General features: G+C 38.9%; 2 protein-coding genes across 4 annotated transcripts in view; both read right to left on the bottom strand.

Moving 5' to 3' along the window:
• Positions 1-11,450, bottom strand: part of ube2o (ubiquitin-conjugating enzyme E2O) — a 54,046-nt gene extending 42,596 nt beyond the window's left edge. For all 3 annotated transcript variants that reach the window (XM_062997842.1, XM_062997843.1, XM_062997844.1), the window contains exons 1-2: positions 11,384-11,450; positions 6,916-7,379 (exon numbers count right to left, since the gene is read on the bottom strand). In XM_062997842.1, the coding sequence (XP_062853912.1) occupies positions 6,916-7,362 (447 nt within the window). In that variant the 5' untranslated portion in view covers positions 7,363-7,379; positions 11,384-11,450. The remainder of the gene's footprint in view (positions 1-6,915; positions 7,380-11,383) is intronic.
• A 2,316-nt stretch (positions 11,451-13,766) lies between these two features.
• On the bottom strand, positions 13,767-17,780 carry LOC134317310 (ADP/ATP translocase 3-like). Its single transcript, XM_062998124.1, has 4 exons — positions 17,664-17,780; positions 15,002-15,488; positions 14,786-14,926; positions 13,767-14,049 (listed from the first exon to the last, which is right to left on the bottom strand). Exons 1-4 carry the CDS (start codon positions 17,778-17,780, stop codon positions 13,892-13,894), a joined length of 903 nt encoding a protein of 300 aa, XP_062854194.1. The 3' UTR covers positions 13,767-13,891.
• Between the last annotated feature and the right edge of the window lie 2,497 nt (positions 17,781-20,277).

Below are 20,277 nucleotides of genomic sequence, written 5' to 3'. Positions count from 1 at the left end.
GTGTATAGGAGTGGATAAATTATATATATATATATATATATATACAGTGTATCACAAAAGTGAGTACACCCCTCACATTTCTGCAGATATTTAAGTATATCTTTTCATGGGACAACACTGACAAAATGACACTTTGACACAATGAAAAGTAGTCTGTGTGCAGCTTATATAACAGTGTAAATTTATTCTTCCCTCAAAATAACTCAATATCCAGCCATTAATGTCTAAACCACCGGCAACAAAAGTGAGTACACCCCTAAGAGACTACACCCCTAAATGTCCAAATTGAGCACTGCTTGTCATTTTCCCTCCAAAATGTCATGTGATTTGTTAGTGTTACTAGGTCTCAGGTGTGCATAGGGAGCAGGTGTGTTCAATTTTGTAGTACAGCTCTCACACTCTCTCATACTGGTAACTGAAAGTTCCAATATGGCACCTCATGGCAAAGAACTCTCTGAGGATCTTAAAAGACGAATTGTTGCGCTACATGAAGATGGCCAAGGCTACAAGAAGATTGCCAACACCCTGAAACTGAGCTGCAGCACAGTGGCCAAGATCATCCAGCGTTTTAAAAGAGCAGGGTCCACTCAGAACAGACCTCGCGTTGGTCGTCCAAAGAAGCTGAGTGCACGTGCTCAGCATCACATCCAACTGCTGTCTTTGAAAGATAGGCACAGGAGTGCTGTCAGCATTGGTGCAGAGATTGAAAAGGTGGGGGGTCAGCCTGTCAGTGCTCAGACCATACGCCGCACACTACATCAAATTGGTCTGCATGGCTGTCACCCCAGAAGGAAGCCTCTTCTGAAGTCTCTACACAAGAAAGCCCACAAACAGTTTGCTGAAGACATGTCAACAAAGGACATGGATTACTGGAACCATGTCCTATGGTCTGATGAGACCAAGATTAATTTGTTTGGTTCAGATGGTCTCAAGCATGTGTGGCGGCAATCAGGTGAGGAGTACAAAGGTAAGTGTGTCATGCCTACAGTCAAGCATGGTGGTGGGAATGCCATGGTCTGGGGCTGCATGAGTGCAGCAGGTGTTGGGGAGTTACATTTCATTGAGGGACACATGAACTCCAATATGTACTGTGAAATACTGAAGCAGAGCATGATCCCCTACCTCCGGAAACTGGGTCGCAGGGCAGTGTTCCAGCATGATAATGACCCCAAACACACCTCTAAGACGACCACTGCTTTATTGAAGAGGCTGAGGGTAAAGGTGATGGACTGGCCAAGCATGTCTCCAGACCTAAACCCAATAGAACATCTTTGGGGCATCCTCAAGCGGAAGGTGGAGGAGCGCAAAGTCTCGAATATCCGCCAGCTCCGTGATGTCGTCATGGAGGAGTGGAAAAGCATTCCAGTGGCAACCTGTGAAGCTCTGGTAAACTCCATGCCCAGGAGAGTTAAGGCAGTTCTGGGAAATAATGGTGGCCACACAAAATATTGACACTTCAGGAACTTTCACTAAGGGGTGTACTCACTTTTGTTGCCGGTGGTTTAGACATTAATGGCTGTATATTGAGTTATTTTGAGGGAAGAATAAATTTACACTGTTATATAAGCTGCACACAGACTACTTTTCATTGTGTCAAAGTGTCATTTTGTCAGTGTTGTCCCATGAAAAGATATACTTAAATATCTGCAGAAATGTGAGGGGTGTACTCACTTTTGTGATACACTGTATATAACGAAAAGTAGTCTGTGTGCAGCTTATATAACAGTGTAAATTTATTCTTCCCTCAAAATAACTCAATATACAGCCATTAATGTCTAAACCACCGGCAACAAAAGTGAGTACACCCCTTAGTGAAAGTTCCTGAAGTGTCAATATTTTGTGTGGCCACCATTATTTCCCAAAACTGCCTTAACTCTCCTGGGCATGGAGTTTACCAGAGCTTCACAGGTTGCCACTGGAATGCTTTTCCACTCCTCCATGACGACACCACGGAGCTGGCGGATATTCGAGACTTTGCGCTCCTCCACCTTCCGCTTGAGGATGCCCCAAAGATGTTCTATTGGGTTTAGGTCTGGAGACATGCTTGGCCAGTCCATCACCTTTACCCTCAGCCTCTTCAATAAAGCAGTGGTCGTCTTAGAGGTGTGTTTGGGGTCATTATCATGCTGGAACACTGCCCTGCGACCCAGTTTCCGGAGGGAGGGGATCATGCTCTGCTTCAGTATTTCACAGTACATATTGGAGTTCATGTGTCCCTCAATGAAATGTAACTCCCCAACACCTGCTGCACTCATGCAGCCCCAGACCATGGCATTCCCACCACCATGCTTGACTGTAGGCATGACACACTTATCTTTGTACTCCTCACCTGATTGCCGCCACACATGCTTGAGACCATCTGAACCAAACAAATTAATCTTGGTCTCATCAGACCATAGGACATGGTTCCAGTAATCCATGCCCTTTGTTGACATGTCTTCAGCAAACTGTTTGCGGGCTTTCTTGTGTAGAGACTTCAGAAGAGGCTTCCTTCTGGGGTGACAGCCATGAAGACTAATTTGATGTAGTGTGCAGCGTATGGTCTGAGCACTGACAGGCTGACCCCCCACCTTTTCAATCTCTGCAGCAATGCTGACAGCACTCCTGCGCCTATCTTTCAAAGACAGCAGTTGGATGTGACGCTGAGCACGTGCACTCAGCTTCTTTGGACGACCAACGCGAGGTCTGTTCTGAGTGGACCCTGCTCTTTTAAAACGCTGGATGATCTTGGCCACTGTGCTGCAGCTCAGTTTCAGGGTGTTGGCAATCTTCTTGTAGCCTTGGCCATCTTCATGTAGCGCAACAATTCGTCTTTTAAGATCCTCAGAGAGTTCTTTGCCATGAGGTGCCATGTTGGAACTTTCAGTGACCAGTATGAGAGAGTGTGAGAGCTGTACTACTAAATTGAACACACCTGCTCCCTATGCACACCTGAGACCTAGTAACACTAACGAGTCACATGACATTTTGGAGGGAAAATGACAAGCAGTGCTCAATTTGGACATTTAGGGGTTTAGTCTCTTAGGGGTGTACTCACTTTTGTTGCCGGTGGTTTCGACATTAATGGCTGTATATTGAGTTATTTTGAGGGAAGAATAAATTTACACTGTTATATAAGCTGCACACAGACTACTTTTCGTTGTGTCAAAGTGTCATTTTGTCAGTGTTGTCCCATGAAAAGATATACTTAAATATCTGCAGAAATGTGAGGGGTGTACTCACTTTTGTGATACACTGTATATACAGTATATACACACACCATTAAAGCTAAAGGGGACATACATATTTAAAAGTAGCATATTCCATCTAGAACATGTCTTTTTCAGGGACACCCAGGCTTGTTTCAGCAAGACAATGTCTAGCTACATTCTGCACATTTTACATCATTAGCCTTATATGTAAAGTAGATTGGACATCTGTATCTGCTTCCAACACAGTCATGCCAGGCATATCTCTGATCTGGGTGACACTGGAATACCACCCACATTCATTTATACATCTTTCCTCACCAAGCAGCACTCAGTGGCTGGATGCTGTTTAAGGCACTTCTAGTTAGAGAGTGACTTTGCCTGACATTTTTAAAATAACAGACATGTTCTCTGGGACATAGAAATTAAAACCATTACAGACACTGCATTATCTTAGCAGTACTCGCAAATGTGTTTAGAAAAATACAAATAAAAACTAGGCTGTGGCATTCAATCTGTACCAAGAATTTGGTACTATAGGATGGTTGTCCTATAACCTGCTCTACTACCATACCACTGCCTTAGTTTTAACACCAAGCAATATGGGTCATAATGAGCTCTGATGGGCTTTGCAACCTGGTGATTTCTGGTTAAGCCTGGTCTGGAATAATCATTGTTTTGTGCACTGCATACAAAAAAAAAAACTGGACACATGCACATGTTAATGCACATTGTCTAAACATACTATTCTACACTCTCTAGATCATTTCAGACTGAACTGGGGGTAGAATGGCATAGAGAAAGACATCAATACCAGGTCTCTCAGTGGGGATGGGCTGTAACCCGCTGACATCATGAGCATTTCCTCTAACAATAGGCCTAAAGGGGGTTCTCTGCCTACAGCCAATTCTTTAGAATTATTAAACACAATATAACAAACCAGAACCAAACAAACAAGAACGCATTTGCTTTTACGAGGGTCATCAATTCACACCATTCATTTAGTCACTTGCTGAATCCAGTATGTTTTATTAACTACATAGCTGAGCATCAAATGCATTATTGGGTAGCAACAGTGTATTGCAATATATAAGTTTACAGTCAGTAAGGCAGTAAGGTTGTAAACGTTAACTAAGGGTGTCAAATGAACTGCCAATTATTTGATGACTGGCTTAATTAAATGTAATCACGAGGCATACAAAATAGTAAAGGTCAGCAAGCACGAGTCAGCAAGGTAAGAATTGTCACCTCAGAGAGGCACATTGATTAGATTTATAACTTAGATTTGCATTGGTTAAAATATAAAATATAAAAATTTTATTTTTAAATGCTTTCAATTAAGCAGCGTGAAAACAAAGAATATTGCAAAAAGATTTAAATTTGGCATTTTCATATTATTTTGCATTGGAGTCAGGTGGAAGGGTGTAAATGGTCATCTAAAGAGAGCTCAGATCAGTTCTACATTAATCAATTATTATTAGCTAAGTAACCAGGATTAGCCTGCAATGGAAATGTCTGCTTTGGGCAGGTCAAATAAAAAGCAGTTTGACTGTGAATCTTGAAATAATCATCATCATTGAATTAATTCATTATTTAAAAGTAACATTGCCATACATGGCCAAAAACAGAAATTATGATTTTATAACCAAAACAGCTTAGCTTTAACAACACTAACAATGAAATCAGCAAATGCCAATTTTCTATAGTAATAGGTCTACTAAAACAAGCCACCAGGTTTTGTTTGCTTTAATTTAGACTTGTTGAGTATAAAAGTAAATACTAAGTTAAGATTTAAAGACCCGCTGCCTAAAGCATTTAACTGCATTAGCAAGAATAAATGCATATTTTAGGTGACTAATTCTTTTGGTAGCTCAGTGGTTGAGGTACTGGACTACTAATCAGAAGGTTGCTTAACTCTGGATCTTAGCAGTAGTGGGCTAGTGTATTTTGCCACTGTGCCAGCCTAGCACCTTAAAGCAAGAGTACAATATCACAGAGAAAACAGCATCTAAAAGCATGTTTACATTACTACTGCAAGTCACAATACAGAAAAAGGCACTAGATTCCTTTACTCCACAATAATCTTAACTACTCACAAATAAAATCATGGTACTATGTTTGCAAAGGGAAAACATGTTGTGGTTAATCTTATAATCACCAATGCCAAATGCTACCATATGCTTCTCCATATTAATGAGCAAATTACATATGATGGGGCAGAATGCTTAGGCAGTAGGGTTGGTTGAATTGCACATTGGTCACTGATGGAAAAATTATGCACCATATATATATATATATATATATATATATATATATATATATATATATATATATATATATATATATATATATATATATATAGTATATACATATGGAAAGCAATTACAAGTGAAGTACTGTCTATGTACACTGTAAGACAAGGTTAGGGTGGGTATGCTGAGTAAATGGCAAATCAATTAAATTAACATATGCAAGAATGAAATCTTCAAGGCTTCATTTAGAAAGCAAAAAGGGGCAAAGGTGGTCCATTGATGTGAGGTTCGATTATATGATTGAATGACTTAAGTAAGTAATGACTTAAGACAGTAAGATAAAAAATGTCAGCCATGGGCTGTGATAAATGAACTACTAATGAATTAAACTTGATAAATTGTTGGCTACCTAAACTTACATGGTAAGAGCAAAAACAAACATAAATTTTAAATGCAGTAAGTAAATTGTATTCAACAGCAAGGGTGCTACTGAATGCTTTGAGTCATCGTAGGTTGGCTGAATAATTTGTAAACTAGTGGAATAATTAATTTAATAAATGATTTGTGAAGTAAATAATGTAATAAGCAAAGAAAAAGAAACAGACTGACCATTTCTATGGCTGCTTAAATGCTTATCATTATGCAGCAAGGAAGGAAACATCTTAGGAGACATCTTAGGGCGTGTCGAATAAATAAATCTCAAAATAATCAAATGTTATGAATAATTACAAAATCAAGCAAATTGTTAATTTAGGCAAACAATCCGAATGTTTAAATAGTTTGAGTCAAATTGTAGGGTGAAAAAGAACTGTTTAGGGCGGGTCGAAAAATTACAAACTGATAGGTGGTCTGGAATTAATTGAATCAATAAACAATCGTTAGCTAGCTATGGTTATAACCAAGATAAACTGTTTGTTTAAAAAAAAAAAAAAAGCAGGTAAGCTGTTATATAACGACAATCCTAAATTATTTAAGTCAGGCAGTAAAGGTTGGAAACATCAGCTTTAGGGTGGGTGAATAAATTGCAAATTGGAAATTTAGTCTACTCGAATTGTTCATAAAATGTACCTAAATCAGTTTAAAATGGTTCACAATAAAAAAATTTAAAAAAAAAAAGAAATTCACGTTGGGACCCAAAGAGAAGCCAAGATGTTTAATGACACCCTTAAATCCAATTGAGACGTGGGTTAAGGTAAGAAAACGTCATCCTCGGGCGGGTCGAATAAACTGCGAATGGATGCTGCCTTCGAATTAATCGAATTATTTATTCATCCTCAGAAGGCTATAAATATAGCACAGAATTAAATATATAAATATATATATATACATATATAAATGTTCATATCAAAAATAATGCGACAAAGCCATTTAAACTGGCCTTGATACAAACACATCAACCAACAACGAAGCATCGATGATGCAAACAATGAAACAAACGCTTCCTGAAATAATCGCGGCTTATTTAATGTAATCACCTTCGTTTCCCGAACATCCTGCTTGGTCCCCTCGGGATACCACTGGACACGCACGAATCCCCTACCGAGAGGCCACGTCCGGGAATCAGGTGCACCGTTTTCGGTGTCCAAGCTGCCTGGGACGCGCCCTCCGCCGCCTCCTCCTCCTCCGCCATCACCACCACCGCCGCCGCCGCTGTCTCTACCTCCGCCGAGATCATCATCCTCATCCTCGTCCTCAAAATCTTCCTCGCCGTGGATCATCCGCACGAGGCCGAAGCGCAGCGAACCCCGGTGCCGACCAGAGACCAGGTCATGCGAAAAGAGGAGCCGCTGTGCGCCGCCCGCAGACGGAGACAGAGCCGCGGAGGGAGGCTCCGAGCCTGGGCTCATTGCCGGAGAAAGGCCCGGTGTCGGGCACGGAGAGGATGCTGCTTCTGCTGCTGCTACAGGTTCAGAGTCCGCCATCACTACTGCCGTTACTGCTGCTACAGGCAGAGAATAAAGAGAAGCGGAGATAAAAGGGTATGGACGGATGGATGAGGAGAATAATGCTAAAAGAAACCCGTAACCGGGGCACCGACACGTGTTTACGTCTGTACGTAGTGCTGAGCGTTGGGAGCGCACCGCACCGACCCGCCTCATTAACACCGCACAGCGACACAGCGCCACCGGCCGCACCTGCAGGATATAACATCTCATCTCTGTTACATTTATGTTGTTTATTATAGACAGATTTGATTCAGAAATGTCTTTTAAATTATACATATACTTACCATATAGAAGCACTTTGTAGTTCTACTATTACTGACTGTAGTCCATCTGTTTCTCTGCATGCTTTGTTAGCCCCCTTTCATGCTGTTCTGGTTGGTGGACTATTTTCAGTCCAGCAGTGACGGTGAGGTGTTTAAAAACCCCATCAGTGCTGCTGTGTCTTATCCACTCATACCAGCACAACGCACACTAACACACCACCACCATGTCATTGTCACTGCAGTGCTCCACCACCTAAATAATTCCTGCTCTGTGGTGGTCCTGACCATTGAAGAACAGGGTGAAAGGGGGCTAAAAAGTATGCAGAGAAACAGATGGACTACAGTCAGTAACTGTAGAACTACAAAGTGCTTCTATATGGTAAGTGGAGCTGATAAAATGGACAGTGAGTGTAGAAACCATGAAGTGGTTTTGATGTTATGGTTGATCGGTGTGTGTGTGTGTGTGTATATATATATATATATATATATATATATATACACACACACACAATGCCATTGTTATACATATACAGGTAAACAGTACAACAAAATTATCTCTTTGCATATCCCAGCTTGTTTTGGAAGCTGGGGTCAGAGCGCAGGGTCAAAATGATCGGAATGACTGGAATCTTTGTAATTACTTTTAAGGTACTGTACTGTTTTTTGTTGTTGTTTCTAAAGACTCAATACCACATTGAAAACCATGCAACTTTGTATTGTTTTATGGGATTTAGGGTCTTGCACTGCTTCACACAGACATAATTACATCTGTAAAATATATTTGAGGTATATAGGATGTATAATAGGGTGTATAACAGACTAGGGTAGCCTAGTGGGTAGAGCTTTGGGCTATCAACCAGAGGATTGGCGGTTCAAATCCAGGCTCTGCTATGCAGCCACTGTTGGGTCCTTGAGCAAGGCCCTTAACCCTGTCTGCTCCAGGGGCGCCGTATGATGGCTGACCCTGCGCTCTGACCCCAGCTTCCAAACAAGCTGGGATATGCGAAGAAAGAATTTCATTGTACTGTACACCTGTATATGTATGTATGACAAATAGTTATTTAAAAAGTATATTATAATAATAAGTATATATAAAAAGTTATCTATCTAATCTAATCTAATGGCTCTCTAACGCTCTTGTATTATACAACATTATTTGCTGTTTTAACAGCCAAACATGGCTGTTTCCTAAGAATCTCCCAGAACAAACCTTGGCAATTTTATTAATGATCATTATATTATAGCTTATATTAATTATTTACATCCTCCTTACAGGGGAATAGTGTTGGGAGAAAGACGAATTTGTCAGAAGACTGCAGGTGAACTGGTTGTCTGATTAAAAACACTATTATAAAAATAACATTAGGTAGCCTGTATTAAACCTTCATTTATTTTGACATATGCTACAGTATCATCCAACTTTAAGATCTGTCTCTGGTCAGGTTTGTCTGAGGAGTTTCACATATCCTTTTAGTGCCTGTGAGGATTTGCCATGGGTAATCCGATTTCCTTTCACTTTCCAAAACATGCAGAAGGTAGTCTGGCTGCTCTAAATTGCCCCTAAGTATAAGTAGTTACGTAAATAAGTGTGTGGATGAAACTGTGAATCAAAACGAATTCATGCTTTATTTACCCTAGTAACCAAATCAAATATGTGAGTCGACTCCCAGTGTTCAGTTAAAAGATTCATTTTAAAGAGTCAATTCGTCTGCAAAAATCACAAGAGTACCCTGCACTTTAGATGTTTTTTCACCTCTAGTCTCAACAATTGTCTGAATGAATTTTACGCATTTAAATATACATAATGATTTACACATCTTTCTTATTAGTATTTTACATGCAATTATTAGAGTATGATACTCATCATATCAATGCGGGCCTCTCTTAGCCGGTCTGCTAAACTGAAACTTGTACAAATGACCATCCTTCCCTTGTTAGATTTTGGTGATGTTATATACAGGTCAGCTCGAAAAAGTGATCTTCTGAAACTTGACGTACTTTATCACTCTGCCATTCGGTTTGCGATAAATGCTCCATATAAAACACATCACTGTACCCTTTATTCTACTGTGAACTGGCCATCTTGACACACTCGTCGTGCTATTAATTGGTTTATGCTCATATACAAAACCCTGCTTGGTTTGTCTCCTCCCTATTTGTGTCATTTATTGCAAACCTCGTCTTCAGTTTATTATACTCGTGCTGCTCATCGTATTTCACTGAAGGTTCCTAAAACGAACACCATTTTTGGTAAGTCATCATTTCAAGTGGCTGCAGCCATAGACTGGAACAAACTGCAAGAAACTCTAAGGCTGGATACATTTATTTCTAAGACATCTTTTAAAAAACAAATTACAGATGTCTTAAGAGATACATGCAGCTGTATGACAAATTGATTCTTCTTTTATACTGTTGCTGGGTGATTCGACTATGTGTTGTGTATTGTATTGTGATTATGTAAATTTGTTTGTATGATTGTTCCTCAAGAGGCTTTGCCTTTTGCCAGGCCGCCATTGTAAATAAGACGCAGTTCTTAATGACTTGCCTGGTTAAATAAAGCTTAAATAAAATATCAAACCTGCATGTTCTTCTCTAATCCTAGCTAGCTAATCTGCTAATCGCTGTTAACTTACTCTAAACCGTTATTTTAATACATCTTAAAAATCCAAACTGTATTGTCAATAAAATATCAACCTCATATTTTATAATTTAAGGCTAATTAAGCAATATAACACACGACCTCAAGTGTTCTATTGCTTTTATACAACAGTTTTTACAAAATAAAGAAAGAAAATAAATCAAAGAATCCCTGAATATATGCTTTAATATTGACAATACCTTCCGCCAAAAAGTAGTTCCACAACGAATATAAAGTTTAACACTACAAAGCAGACATCCCAAGTTGCAAAAACTCATTTCAGGGAGGTAAGAACAACAAGAAGAAAAAGTCAAGAACCTCCGAAGGGTAAAAAAGAAATAAAAAACCTCTCACTCACACCAAAAGATATGGGTGATAACAGAACTCTTAGGAGCTGCTAACTGGGCTATTAAGCTAACTGTTCGCGTTACAAACACATTAAAGTTCCCTATATAGTGCACTAGATTGTGTATCAGATAACGGATTTAAAACGCGATCTGGAATACGGTCTGTGTCCCTGCGTGAGCGTTTGTGTGCATGAAGCTTGTTGTTACTGGCAACGCGTCAGCGGAGTAATACAGTTGTGGTGTGAAAAGGCCGTGCTGTTATCACAAATATCAGCACGGTTAGAACGCTTCTCAACTAGAGGTGGGCGGATCGATCCAAATATCGATAATATCGATACCAACGCTGGTATTGATATTGAGCAATACTCGTGTAAAAAGATCGATACTCAAGCTTTTTTTCTCTCCCGCACGCACTGACTGCTGCGCACACGGATTCATCAAAGTCTACTCTCTAGCTGCGTCCGGAATCGCATACTTAGAGAGTATGTACTAGATTGGAGGAAGTATGCACTACTCTGCCGGTAAAAAAGTACATACTTCCAGTACAGAAGTATGCAGTATGCACACAACACTGCTACGCACTACATCCGCCATCTTTCCAACATCAAGTGATGACGTGGGACGTGATGACGTAATATCACCATGGTTACAGACTCATTACAAACCCCACTCGCCAAACTTTTGGATATTTATCGTGTTTTTGTTATTAATTCGTCTTTAAAATGTTTTATTTTATTTATCTTACTTACACTTGTAAACAGAGGACCGCTGTCTTTCTTGTTTCTTATTACGCTTCGAACGCCTACGCAGCTCCAGTTGCATTATGGGATACATTAGCGGACCGCTTGCATACTCAAACATGGCTGCCCAATAAGTAGGTCATCCGGGTACTTCTCGCATACCTCTTTGTGTATACTATGTATTCGGACATACTAACCGCTCTCGCGTCCTCATTTCGCGTACTATTGAGTATGGAAGTATCTCCTCTGTCTGTAAGAGCAGCACGGAGCAGCGCTCAACCAATCAGATTGTAAGGTCGGAACTAACTGTTGTGTAAGTGTGAATATAGCAAAGTGTAAATATGTTGTTTTTCACCGACATTCCACCAGGCGTCAGTAACGGCAAATTTAAGGGTGTTTTCTTAGAAGTTGATTCTATGCTTCAGAGTCGATTTAAAAATATTAAATGTTTCGACTCCTTTTCCGTTGCAGGTGGTAGAAATTTAAGAAGGGACTTAAAATACTGATATTTTTTAAATTTAAAACAATCAGCAGATATTCAGATTTGCCCATCTGATGGCTACATGAATCACACTTAGGGTGTGTTCCTGCCTTGCGCCAGTGTTTGAAGATGGCATATAGCCCACCGCGACCCTGACCGGATACAGCGGTTATTAAACCGAATAAATGAGTAATGAGCATGTAGTTTTTGAGGTGGTCTGCAGGTAGTGTTGGTGTCACTTAAAAAGCAAGTGTCACTTGAAAAAAGTTGGTGTCACTTGAAGCAACTCAATAAAGAGAGAAAGAAGTAACAGGTGTTTTTATTTTTTATTTTTAAATAATCACAGTTGTTTCAAATAAATCACAATGTATTTTTAAAGATACCTTAAATGGTAAAGAAATAAAGAAACAGTTAGAAAAAATGAAAATAATATTAGTCTGATATAAAATAATATAAATATAATATAGATAACATGAGCCTAATACAGCAATTAAGCCACCAAAACAGACCAGATATTTTTAATAAAAAATATTCTGGTCTCTTTTAGTCACACAAAGTTTTTTAACATCATTTAAATTGCACCAGATATTTTAAAAACACAGCTTGTCTTTGTTCACTTAAAGGCACATTCATTATTTTGTCCTTTTTAATTTTGACTTTCCACTTTTAGTAATCTTTCCAATTGTATACGCAAAATGGTGTTAGTGTGACCTATGTTAAGTCACTAACAGCTTCACAGGGTGTGGAAATGATATGTCTTTCTTTGACTGGCCAACATCCAGCAAAGAGTTAAAGAAAAAGGGCCCCACATTTGTACATGCTGAGTGCAGGCTGTGCCAGTTGATCGGGTGGAGTCACCTCATATTTTTACCACAGTAAAACAGAAACTACAAAACATAAAACTTATATACGAATATACCTTAGATTGTCTTTAAACACCTCAAACATGTCTAGGAATGCCAACAAGTGTGGAAGATAGATTAGAGAAATATATTTTATACTATGTATTTTATATTAAATGTATATATATAATTTTTTTATTATAAGATTTTTTTCTTACAATAATTGCACTTCTAATAAAAAGAGATTTGTGTTTGTATTTGAATGAACAATTAAAAGGATAAGCAAAAAAGATAGATGTTTTTACAGCCTATTTTGTTCATATTTCCTAGGAAGACCATGCCTGTCATTATTACAAACAGCAATAAATGTTCACAACATTGACAATATTAAGATTAGGTACACTTAGAAGTTACAAGTTATATCACTGCACACAATATGTGTTCCAACTATTCTGTCACAAACAAAGAACAATTCCAAAGTCATTCAAATTTCTAGACTGCTATGACACATTGTGGGTGCCAAAAGTCTAAGACCACTTATAAAATGCTTTTGCATTTTTATTCAAGTGAATCCATAAAAATGTTAAAAAGTTAAATCTTTATGGAAAAAAAAACTGATTTTCTTAGAATTTGGCACTGACCATGTTGATTCCTTTGTACAAAAGTTCAGATTTAATTTCCATTGAAGAACCTTGTGTATTAAGTATGCAGAGGCATTTTCACCCATTATTAATATGGACATACCAAATACTAAGAATTTCTGAAATTCATGCTAATTTTTTCAAAGATTTAATATTGCATTTAAATTGTTATACTGATTATATGAGTTTTCATGTAAAACATTCTATTAAAGTGCAAAATTGAAACAAAATTGTACTAGTGGTCTCAGAATTTGGGCTGTCCTATTCAGGTATATATAAAGATTTTATTCTTAAATGTGTATCTACTATAACTAAGCATAATAGTTAAAAGTTAAGCATATTTCATAAACTTTTCAAGTAGTTTTCTTGTATCAAGTATTTTTCTTGTATCAAGTATTCAACAATCTAAATAAAACTGAGAGGTCAGCTTGTACATTACAGTTCCGAGTGTAGACATTACTCAGGTCAACATCTGTATTTTTGTCTGCATTTTAGTGTTTTTGGTCTCTATTGTTAAGTCTTGTTTCCCATAACATCAGTAGTAGGATTGCCTTCACAGGATCTTCCTCATTTCATCATACAAGACCAGGACTAGTGCACCCCCTATTCCTCTGAGGACGTTAGACCAAGTTCCTTTGAAAAAGGCACTCATTCCTTCATCACGAGCAATCCTCCTCCAGCATTCCATCGTACTTGAATACAGGACATCCGCTGCGATTCCAAAAACACAAAAGCCATTGATTAAAAAGGTTTATTTAAAATATAGTTGATTAGCAAAAGCATACATGATTTTACAACACCAAATCATAAAGTTTGGGACAGTATGGACAATGCAAATAAAAGAAAAATGTGTCAGTGTTTCTGACATGTACTTTGACTTTTATTTCATTGCTCACAGTACAAACCCAGGATATTTTATGTTCTGTGTGGTCAACGTCATTTAATTTGTTACTATACATCCATTCCTGCATTTCAGGTCTGCAAAACATTTTGAAAAAAGTTGGGATAGGTGCGCCATAAACACCATGTGCTCCGGACCAAAGACGAAAGGACCATCCAGACCGTTAAAGGAACAAGTCTAAAAGCCATGGTCTGTCCAGGTTCTAATTGGTCCATCGCGTTTGATTGACATCCACATCATCCAATTGTAGACACTTTTGTTAAACAAGACAAAAATGCTGCTAAATGTTCTGTGTGTAAAAGTTAAAATAAAAACAGCAGTTTTGTATAAGTGTGATGTTGTAGGTTTTGTATTTATTCCTTTAGAATATTTGTTTCACAGGCTGAGCATTGTTATTTAGATAGCTACTTTAACCATGGTGCATTGAGACATGTATTATTACTGCTTAGTTGTTTGAGAGGAGAAATGACAGTATCGGATTGATATCGGTACCGGCAGATACTCAAATTGCAGTATCGGTATCGGATATATATTGTATTGACTTACCACTGTTAAGTCCAGACTGCATCATCATACGGCGGCGTACTGTATCAAATGGGTATGCAATGAATCCAGCAAATGTGGTCACGCTCTGCGCGATCATCCAGCTTACTACAAACTGGATATTCTCTGGATCTGGTAACCTACCTGCAACAAAACAGGGCATTTAGTACCACACATCTAAAGCTAGCTGTAACTTCTCCAATCTTTTATTTAACTCACTTTTAACTGTATCGTAGAGTCCAAAGTAGGCAGCTCTGTAGATGATGATGCCCTGTATCGACGCACTGAAACCTCTGTAAACACCTCTGGGCCCGTCAGCCTTTAGTATTTTTCTAAAACAGTCATACAGACCCGTGAACTCTCTCTCCGCTCTTGCCTTGCCAATATCGGCTGCCAGACGGGTACGAGCAAAGTCAAGCGGGTAGACAAAGCAAAGCGAGGTGGCACCAGCTGCACCCCGTGATGCCAGGTTCCCTGCAAAGTAGCGCCAGAATTGTGTGTGCTGGTCCACGCCATTCAGAAAAAGCATCTTGTATCTGTCTTTAAAGGTGAAGTTGAGGGCCTGGGTGGGAAGGTATCGAATCACGTTGGCCAGATTGCCTCTCCAGTATGAGAGGACACCCTGCTCTTTCGGGATACGCATGAAGCAGTCGATGAAGCCATTGTAGTGCTTGTTTGCTGGAATATATTTACTGGCATGTTGTACCTGCAGGAAAGTTTAAGCATTATTTCATTACAGCACTGCCTGTCTTTATTTATCCAAATTTAAGTGCTATTTTGTTCATATTTACACATTATAAATTATTTACCCATGGCTTAAATGACAAGATACAATTGGGCCTTTACATAAATTTAGTTAAATAATTAACATTCTAACAGCAGTAAGAAAACTAGTTATAAGCATTCAATCATTCTTTCACTGTCTGCACCTGTTGAGGTGTATCAATGTCTATAGTGCCCATCCCTGGCTGCCATGGTAACTAGTACGTCAGCTTTGTTCCTCTGCCCTATTCATGACGCACAGTAACCTGATCAGTGTACTGGCTAGTATGAGCTGTGGACAATTTAGCAAGCATGATGTTTGTTATAATCTACCAGTGATATCTTGTATGATGGATGCACAACAGGTTAGACTCTGATCTCCAAAAATATTGATGAAAAAAGATGAGTAAAATTTTATTTAAAAAAAAGCTTTTTAAGCTTTTCTAAGAAAGGTTGTGTACATGCAAACATATCCCTACCCCTGTGTTCAAGCATAGAAAACACCTAAATACCAGTAAATCTGGAAATGACCTAATAACATCATATATAAATGTGTATATATATAATATACAATATTATTATTACAAGCCAATTTCTTTCCAAAATCAAAAGAAAGGAGACTTTCTGTGCAAGGTCATGACTGCACAATCTGCTGAGTTAAGGTGTTTACATGAAGATAAGCATTTACTGTTGTCATTAATACTTTAGCCTGGTTTCCAATTTCTGTGCATGGATTATTAAACTAGTGCCTCAGACACTAAAACCCTACTACAACCATTACAACTACTACTACTACTACTACTACTACTACTACTACTACTACTACTACATACACACACCTTTTACAGGTGTAAAGTCAAAACCTTATTTTTATTTCTGTCTTGAATTTCATAAAGCTATATGTGTACAGTGCTCAGTTAAAGTTATGCATTTACTATATTCAGTTAAACATCTACAGTCATTTTCTGCCTAAATCTTTCTGTCCTAACCATTTCAAACGGTCCTAAGCCTTTTTATACCACAATGACAGCACATTTATAGTACAATTACTATACATCAACACTAAAACATCTTTTTGGTTTACTAATTTAAGGATTTTTGTTAATCTGCCCTGTCACAGGCACTACGTATACTCACAAATAACTATAGGTGGCTATAACCTGATTGGTTCAACATCTAAAACCACAGGTCTTATCAATCAGCAGATTCTAACAAAAAAAGTTTACAATACAAATTCTGTCAATGTGTAACTTGTGTAAAATGTAGTGTGACCTCTATATCAAAACTAATCCTCATCTTAATGCATATTTATTACTTCAGTTCAGGACGCAGAGGTGGCACAGCCTTAATCTCAATGGGGATATCAGCTGGCCGTGTGTCGACATAGACAAAGTGACCAACCCCAATCAAATCAATTGACGGTTTGGGGCCTTGCTCAGGGGCCCAAAGGTAGCATCTTGACTGTGATGGGGCTTAGACTACCACATTCTGAACACTAGTCCAGGTCACAATCCATTTAACCAGCCACATACATGCAGGGCAGTTGGCAATAGGGCATTTGTGGCCTAGCAGTTAAGGAACTGGACTAGTAATCAAAAGGTTACTGGTTGCCAGGTTGCCACTGTTGGGCCCTTGAGCAAGGCTCAATTGCTTAGACAATATACTGTCACAGTACTTTGGATAAAAGCGTCTGCTAAATGCCAAAAATGTAAATGTTCACATTGCCATGGTGCCACCAGTTAGCCCCAACCTACACGCCACCATGGACTAATGTGTCTGCCTAGTGCTGCCTATTTTCCTCTACAAGTGTCCTCTTTTTTTTGGAAACCAGTATACAGTAAACCTATTTTATAGCCACACAAGGTTTGGGCCGCTTAATTATGTATGATCATGCGCCACTTACACAGGTGCTGCTGTGATGACTTTACTTTTGAATGCGCTGCACGTCACCTGACCAGTTCTACAGTCACGTGCACATCGTAACCATAAACACTGCTTTACCCTCTATAGACTTCCTTCTCCTCTGTTGATCCAAGTCATTAATCCCTAAGCAAATAGTCCTGTGATTTGTAGACATGGTTTAGCATGAGGGTGTGAGTTTTAGAAGAGCTCTACTTACCTGCAGCAGCAGTTTGACTCTCTCTAATGGAGCTACAGCGGTCTCAGATACCACTGCTGCGATACACACCGCCGCAAAGTCCTTCACCACTGATCGACCCTCACCCGACCCACTCATCTTCAGCTACAGATATCACAGTGAGGATCATCTCACTCCCAGACCACACACCAGCACGATCACCTGGATACGGTGGTGCAAGAACCTCCCAAAACAGAGAGAGAGAGAGAGAGTCCATATCGCATGCACGCGCACATTCACACACAGACGCGCACGCGCACGCACACACACCCAATTCAATTCAAGGAGCTTTATTAGCATGACTGTTGTAGTGGTTACAGTGTTGCCAAAGCATTGAAAAGACATATATATATATATATATGTATATATATATATATATATACGCATGAAGCAGTCGATGAAGCCATTGTAGCGCTTGTTTGCTGGAATATATTTACTGGCATGTTGTACCTGCAGGAAAATTTAAGCATTATTTCATTACAGCACTGTCTGTCTTTTTTTATCCAAATTTAAGTGCTATTTTGTTCATATTTACACATAAATTATTTACCCATGGCTTATAATATATATATATATGGGTCATTCTATAATTTGGGGTACATTTCACATCACCAAAAAAGTACAAAAACGCAAATTCTATTTGGCCCTGCGAGTCATCCGTAGTTCATGTTGAGACTTGCCACCGTTTTTCATTTGGGGTTTGTTAACATAATGTAACCGAGCGTCGTAGTAATGCACTTTTTTAATAAAGAAATAAATACACGGTATATTCACAGCAGTTTTTAACATAAGTACATTTAGCATAAAATGTGTTCACCATTTTAATTGTAACATTTCACTTAAAAATCCTTGTTTTCTTTTAATGCGATTAATCGCGATTAACTATATGAAATTCTGAGATTAATCGCGATAAAAAATTTTAATCGTTTGACAGCCCTAATATATATACTGTATATATATATATATATATATATATATATATATATATATATATATATATATATATATATATATATATATATAAAGAATTTTAGGAAAATATAAAATTTAAAAAAGAAACATAAATTAAAAATAGAATAAAAACAGATGTACAAATCAAAGGTCCATCAGGGCTGTTCTTGTGTTTGGGTGGATCAGTCCGTGTCTCTCAGATTGTTGCAGGCAGATACATACTGAGCTGCTACAGTGCTGCTCTTCTTCTCCTCCTCCAACATGATGAACAGTTTTGGCTGAGTGAAGTGTGAAGTTTCTGAAATGTTTTGTAGTACACCTCCCATATGTGAGTGTATTTTGGACACTCAGTTAAGAAGTGCAGCTCAGTCTCTGTGGTGTTGGTGTTGCACTGTGTACACACTCTTTGTTGTGTGGGGAGCCAGGAGTTCTTGTAGCGTCCGGTCTCGATGGCCAGCTTGTGAGCACTGAGTCTGTACTTTGTCAGTGTGGTTCTGTGTTTGATGTCAGTCCCTGTACTCAGGTAATCAGCTACAGTGATGCGGTGCGGTGACTGTGTGTGTTTGTGCAGTGTTTGTGTGGTGTCTGTGTTTGTGTAGTGTCTGTGTGTGTGTGTTTGTGTAGAGTCTGTGTGTGTTTGTGTAATGTGTGTTTGTGTAGTGTCTGTGTGTGTTTGTGGGGTGTCTGTGTGTTTGTATGGTGTCTGTGTGTGTTTGTGTAATGTGTGTTTGTGTGTGTTTGTGTGGTGTCTATGTGTGTTTGTGTAGTGTTTGTGTGTTTGTGTAGTGTCTATGTGTGTTTGTGTAGTGTTTGTGTGTTTGTGTAGTGTCTGTGTGTGTTTGTGTAGTGTCTGTGTGTTTGTGTAGTGTTTGTATGTGTGTGTTTGTGTGGTGTCTATGTGTGTTTGTGTGGTGTGTGTGTGTTTGTGTAATGTGTGTTTGTGTGGTGTCTGTGTGTGTGTTTGTGTAGTGTCTGTGTGTGGAGTCTGTGTGTTTGTGTGGAGTCTGTGTTTGTTTGTGTAGTGTCTGTGTGTGTTTGTGTAGTGTTTGTGTGTGTTTGTGTAGTATCTGTTTGTGTGGGGTCTGTTTGTGTAAAGTGTGTTTGTGTAGTGTCTTTGTGTGTTTGTGTGGTGTCTATGTGTGTTTGTATGGTGTCTGTGTGTTTGTGTAATGTGTGTTTGTGTAGTGTTTGTGTGTGTGGTGTCTGTGTGTTTGTGTGGTGTTAGTGTGTTTGTGTAGTGTCTGTGTGTTTGTGTAGTGTCTGTGTGTGTTTGTGTAGTGTTTGTATGTTTGTGTTTGTGTGGTGTCTGTGTGTTTGTGTGGTGTGTGTGTGTGTGTTTGTGTAATGTGTGTTTGTGTGGTGTCTGTGTGTGTTTGTGTGGAATCTGTGTTTGTTTGTGTAGTGTCTGTGTGTGTTTGTGTAGAGTCTGTGTGTGTTTGTGTAGTGTCTGTGTGTGGAGTCTGTGTGTGTTTGTGTGGAATCTGTGTTTGTTTGTGTAGTGTCTGTGTGTGTTTGTGTAGAGTCTGTGTGTGTTTGTGTAGTGTCTGTGTGTGTTTGTGTAGAGTCTGTGTGTGTTTGTGTAGTGTCTGTGTGTGGAGTCTGTGTGTGTTTGTGTGGAATCTGTGTTTGTTTGTGTAGTGCCTGT

This window comes from Trichomycterus rosablanca, chromosome 6, assembly GCF_030014385.1.
Source record: "Trichomycterus rosablanca isolate fTriRos1 chromosome 6, fTriRos1.hap1, whole genome shotgun sequence".
In the NCBI taxonomy this organism is placed as follows: domain Eukaryota; kingdom Metazoa; phylum Chordata; class Actinopteri; order Siluriformes; family Trichomycteridae; genus Trichomycterus; species Trichomycterus rosablanca.
This window is presented reverse-complemented; position numbering and strand designations above follow the sequence as displayed.

Excerpts from the sequence above, each read along its gene's own strand:
- LOC134317310 (XM_062998124.1), bottom strand. The coding sequence starts at position 17,780 with ATGAGTGGGTCGGGTGAGGGTCGATCAGTGGTGAAGGACTTTGCGGCG. Across the intron at positions 15,489-17,663 it reads GAGTCAAACTGCTGCTGCAG|GTACAACATGCCAGTAAATA; the intron begins GTAAGTAGAGCT and ends ACTTTCCTGCAG. Across the intron at positions 14,050-14,785 it reads GCAGTCTGGACTTAACAGTG|CGGATGTCCTGTATTCAAGT; the intron begins GTAAGTCAATAC and ends TTGGAATCGCAG.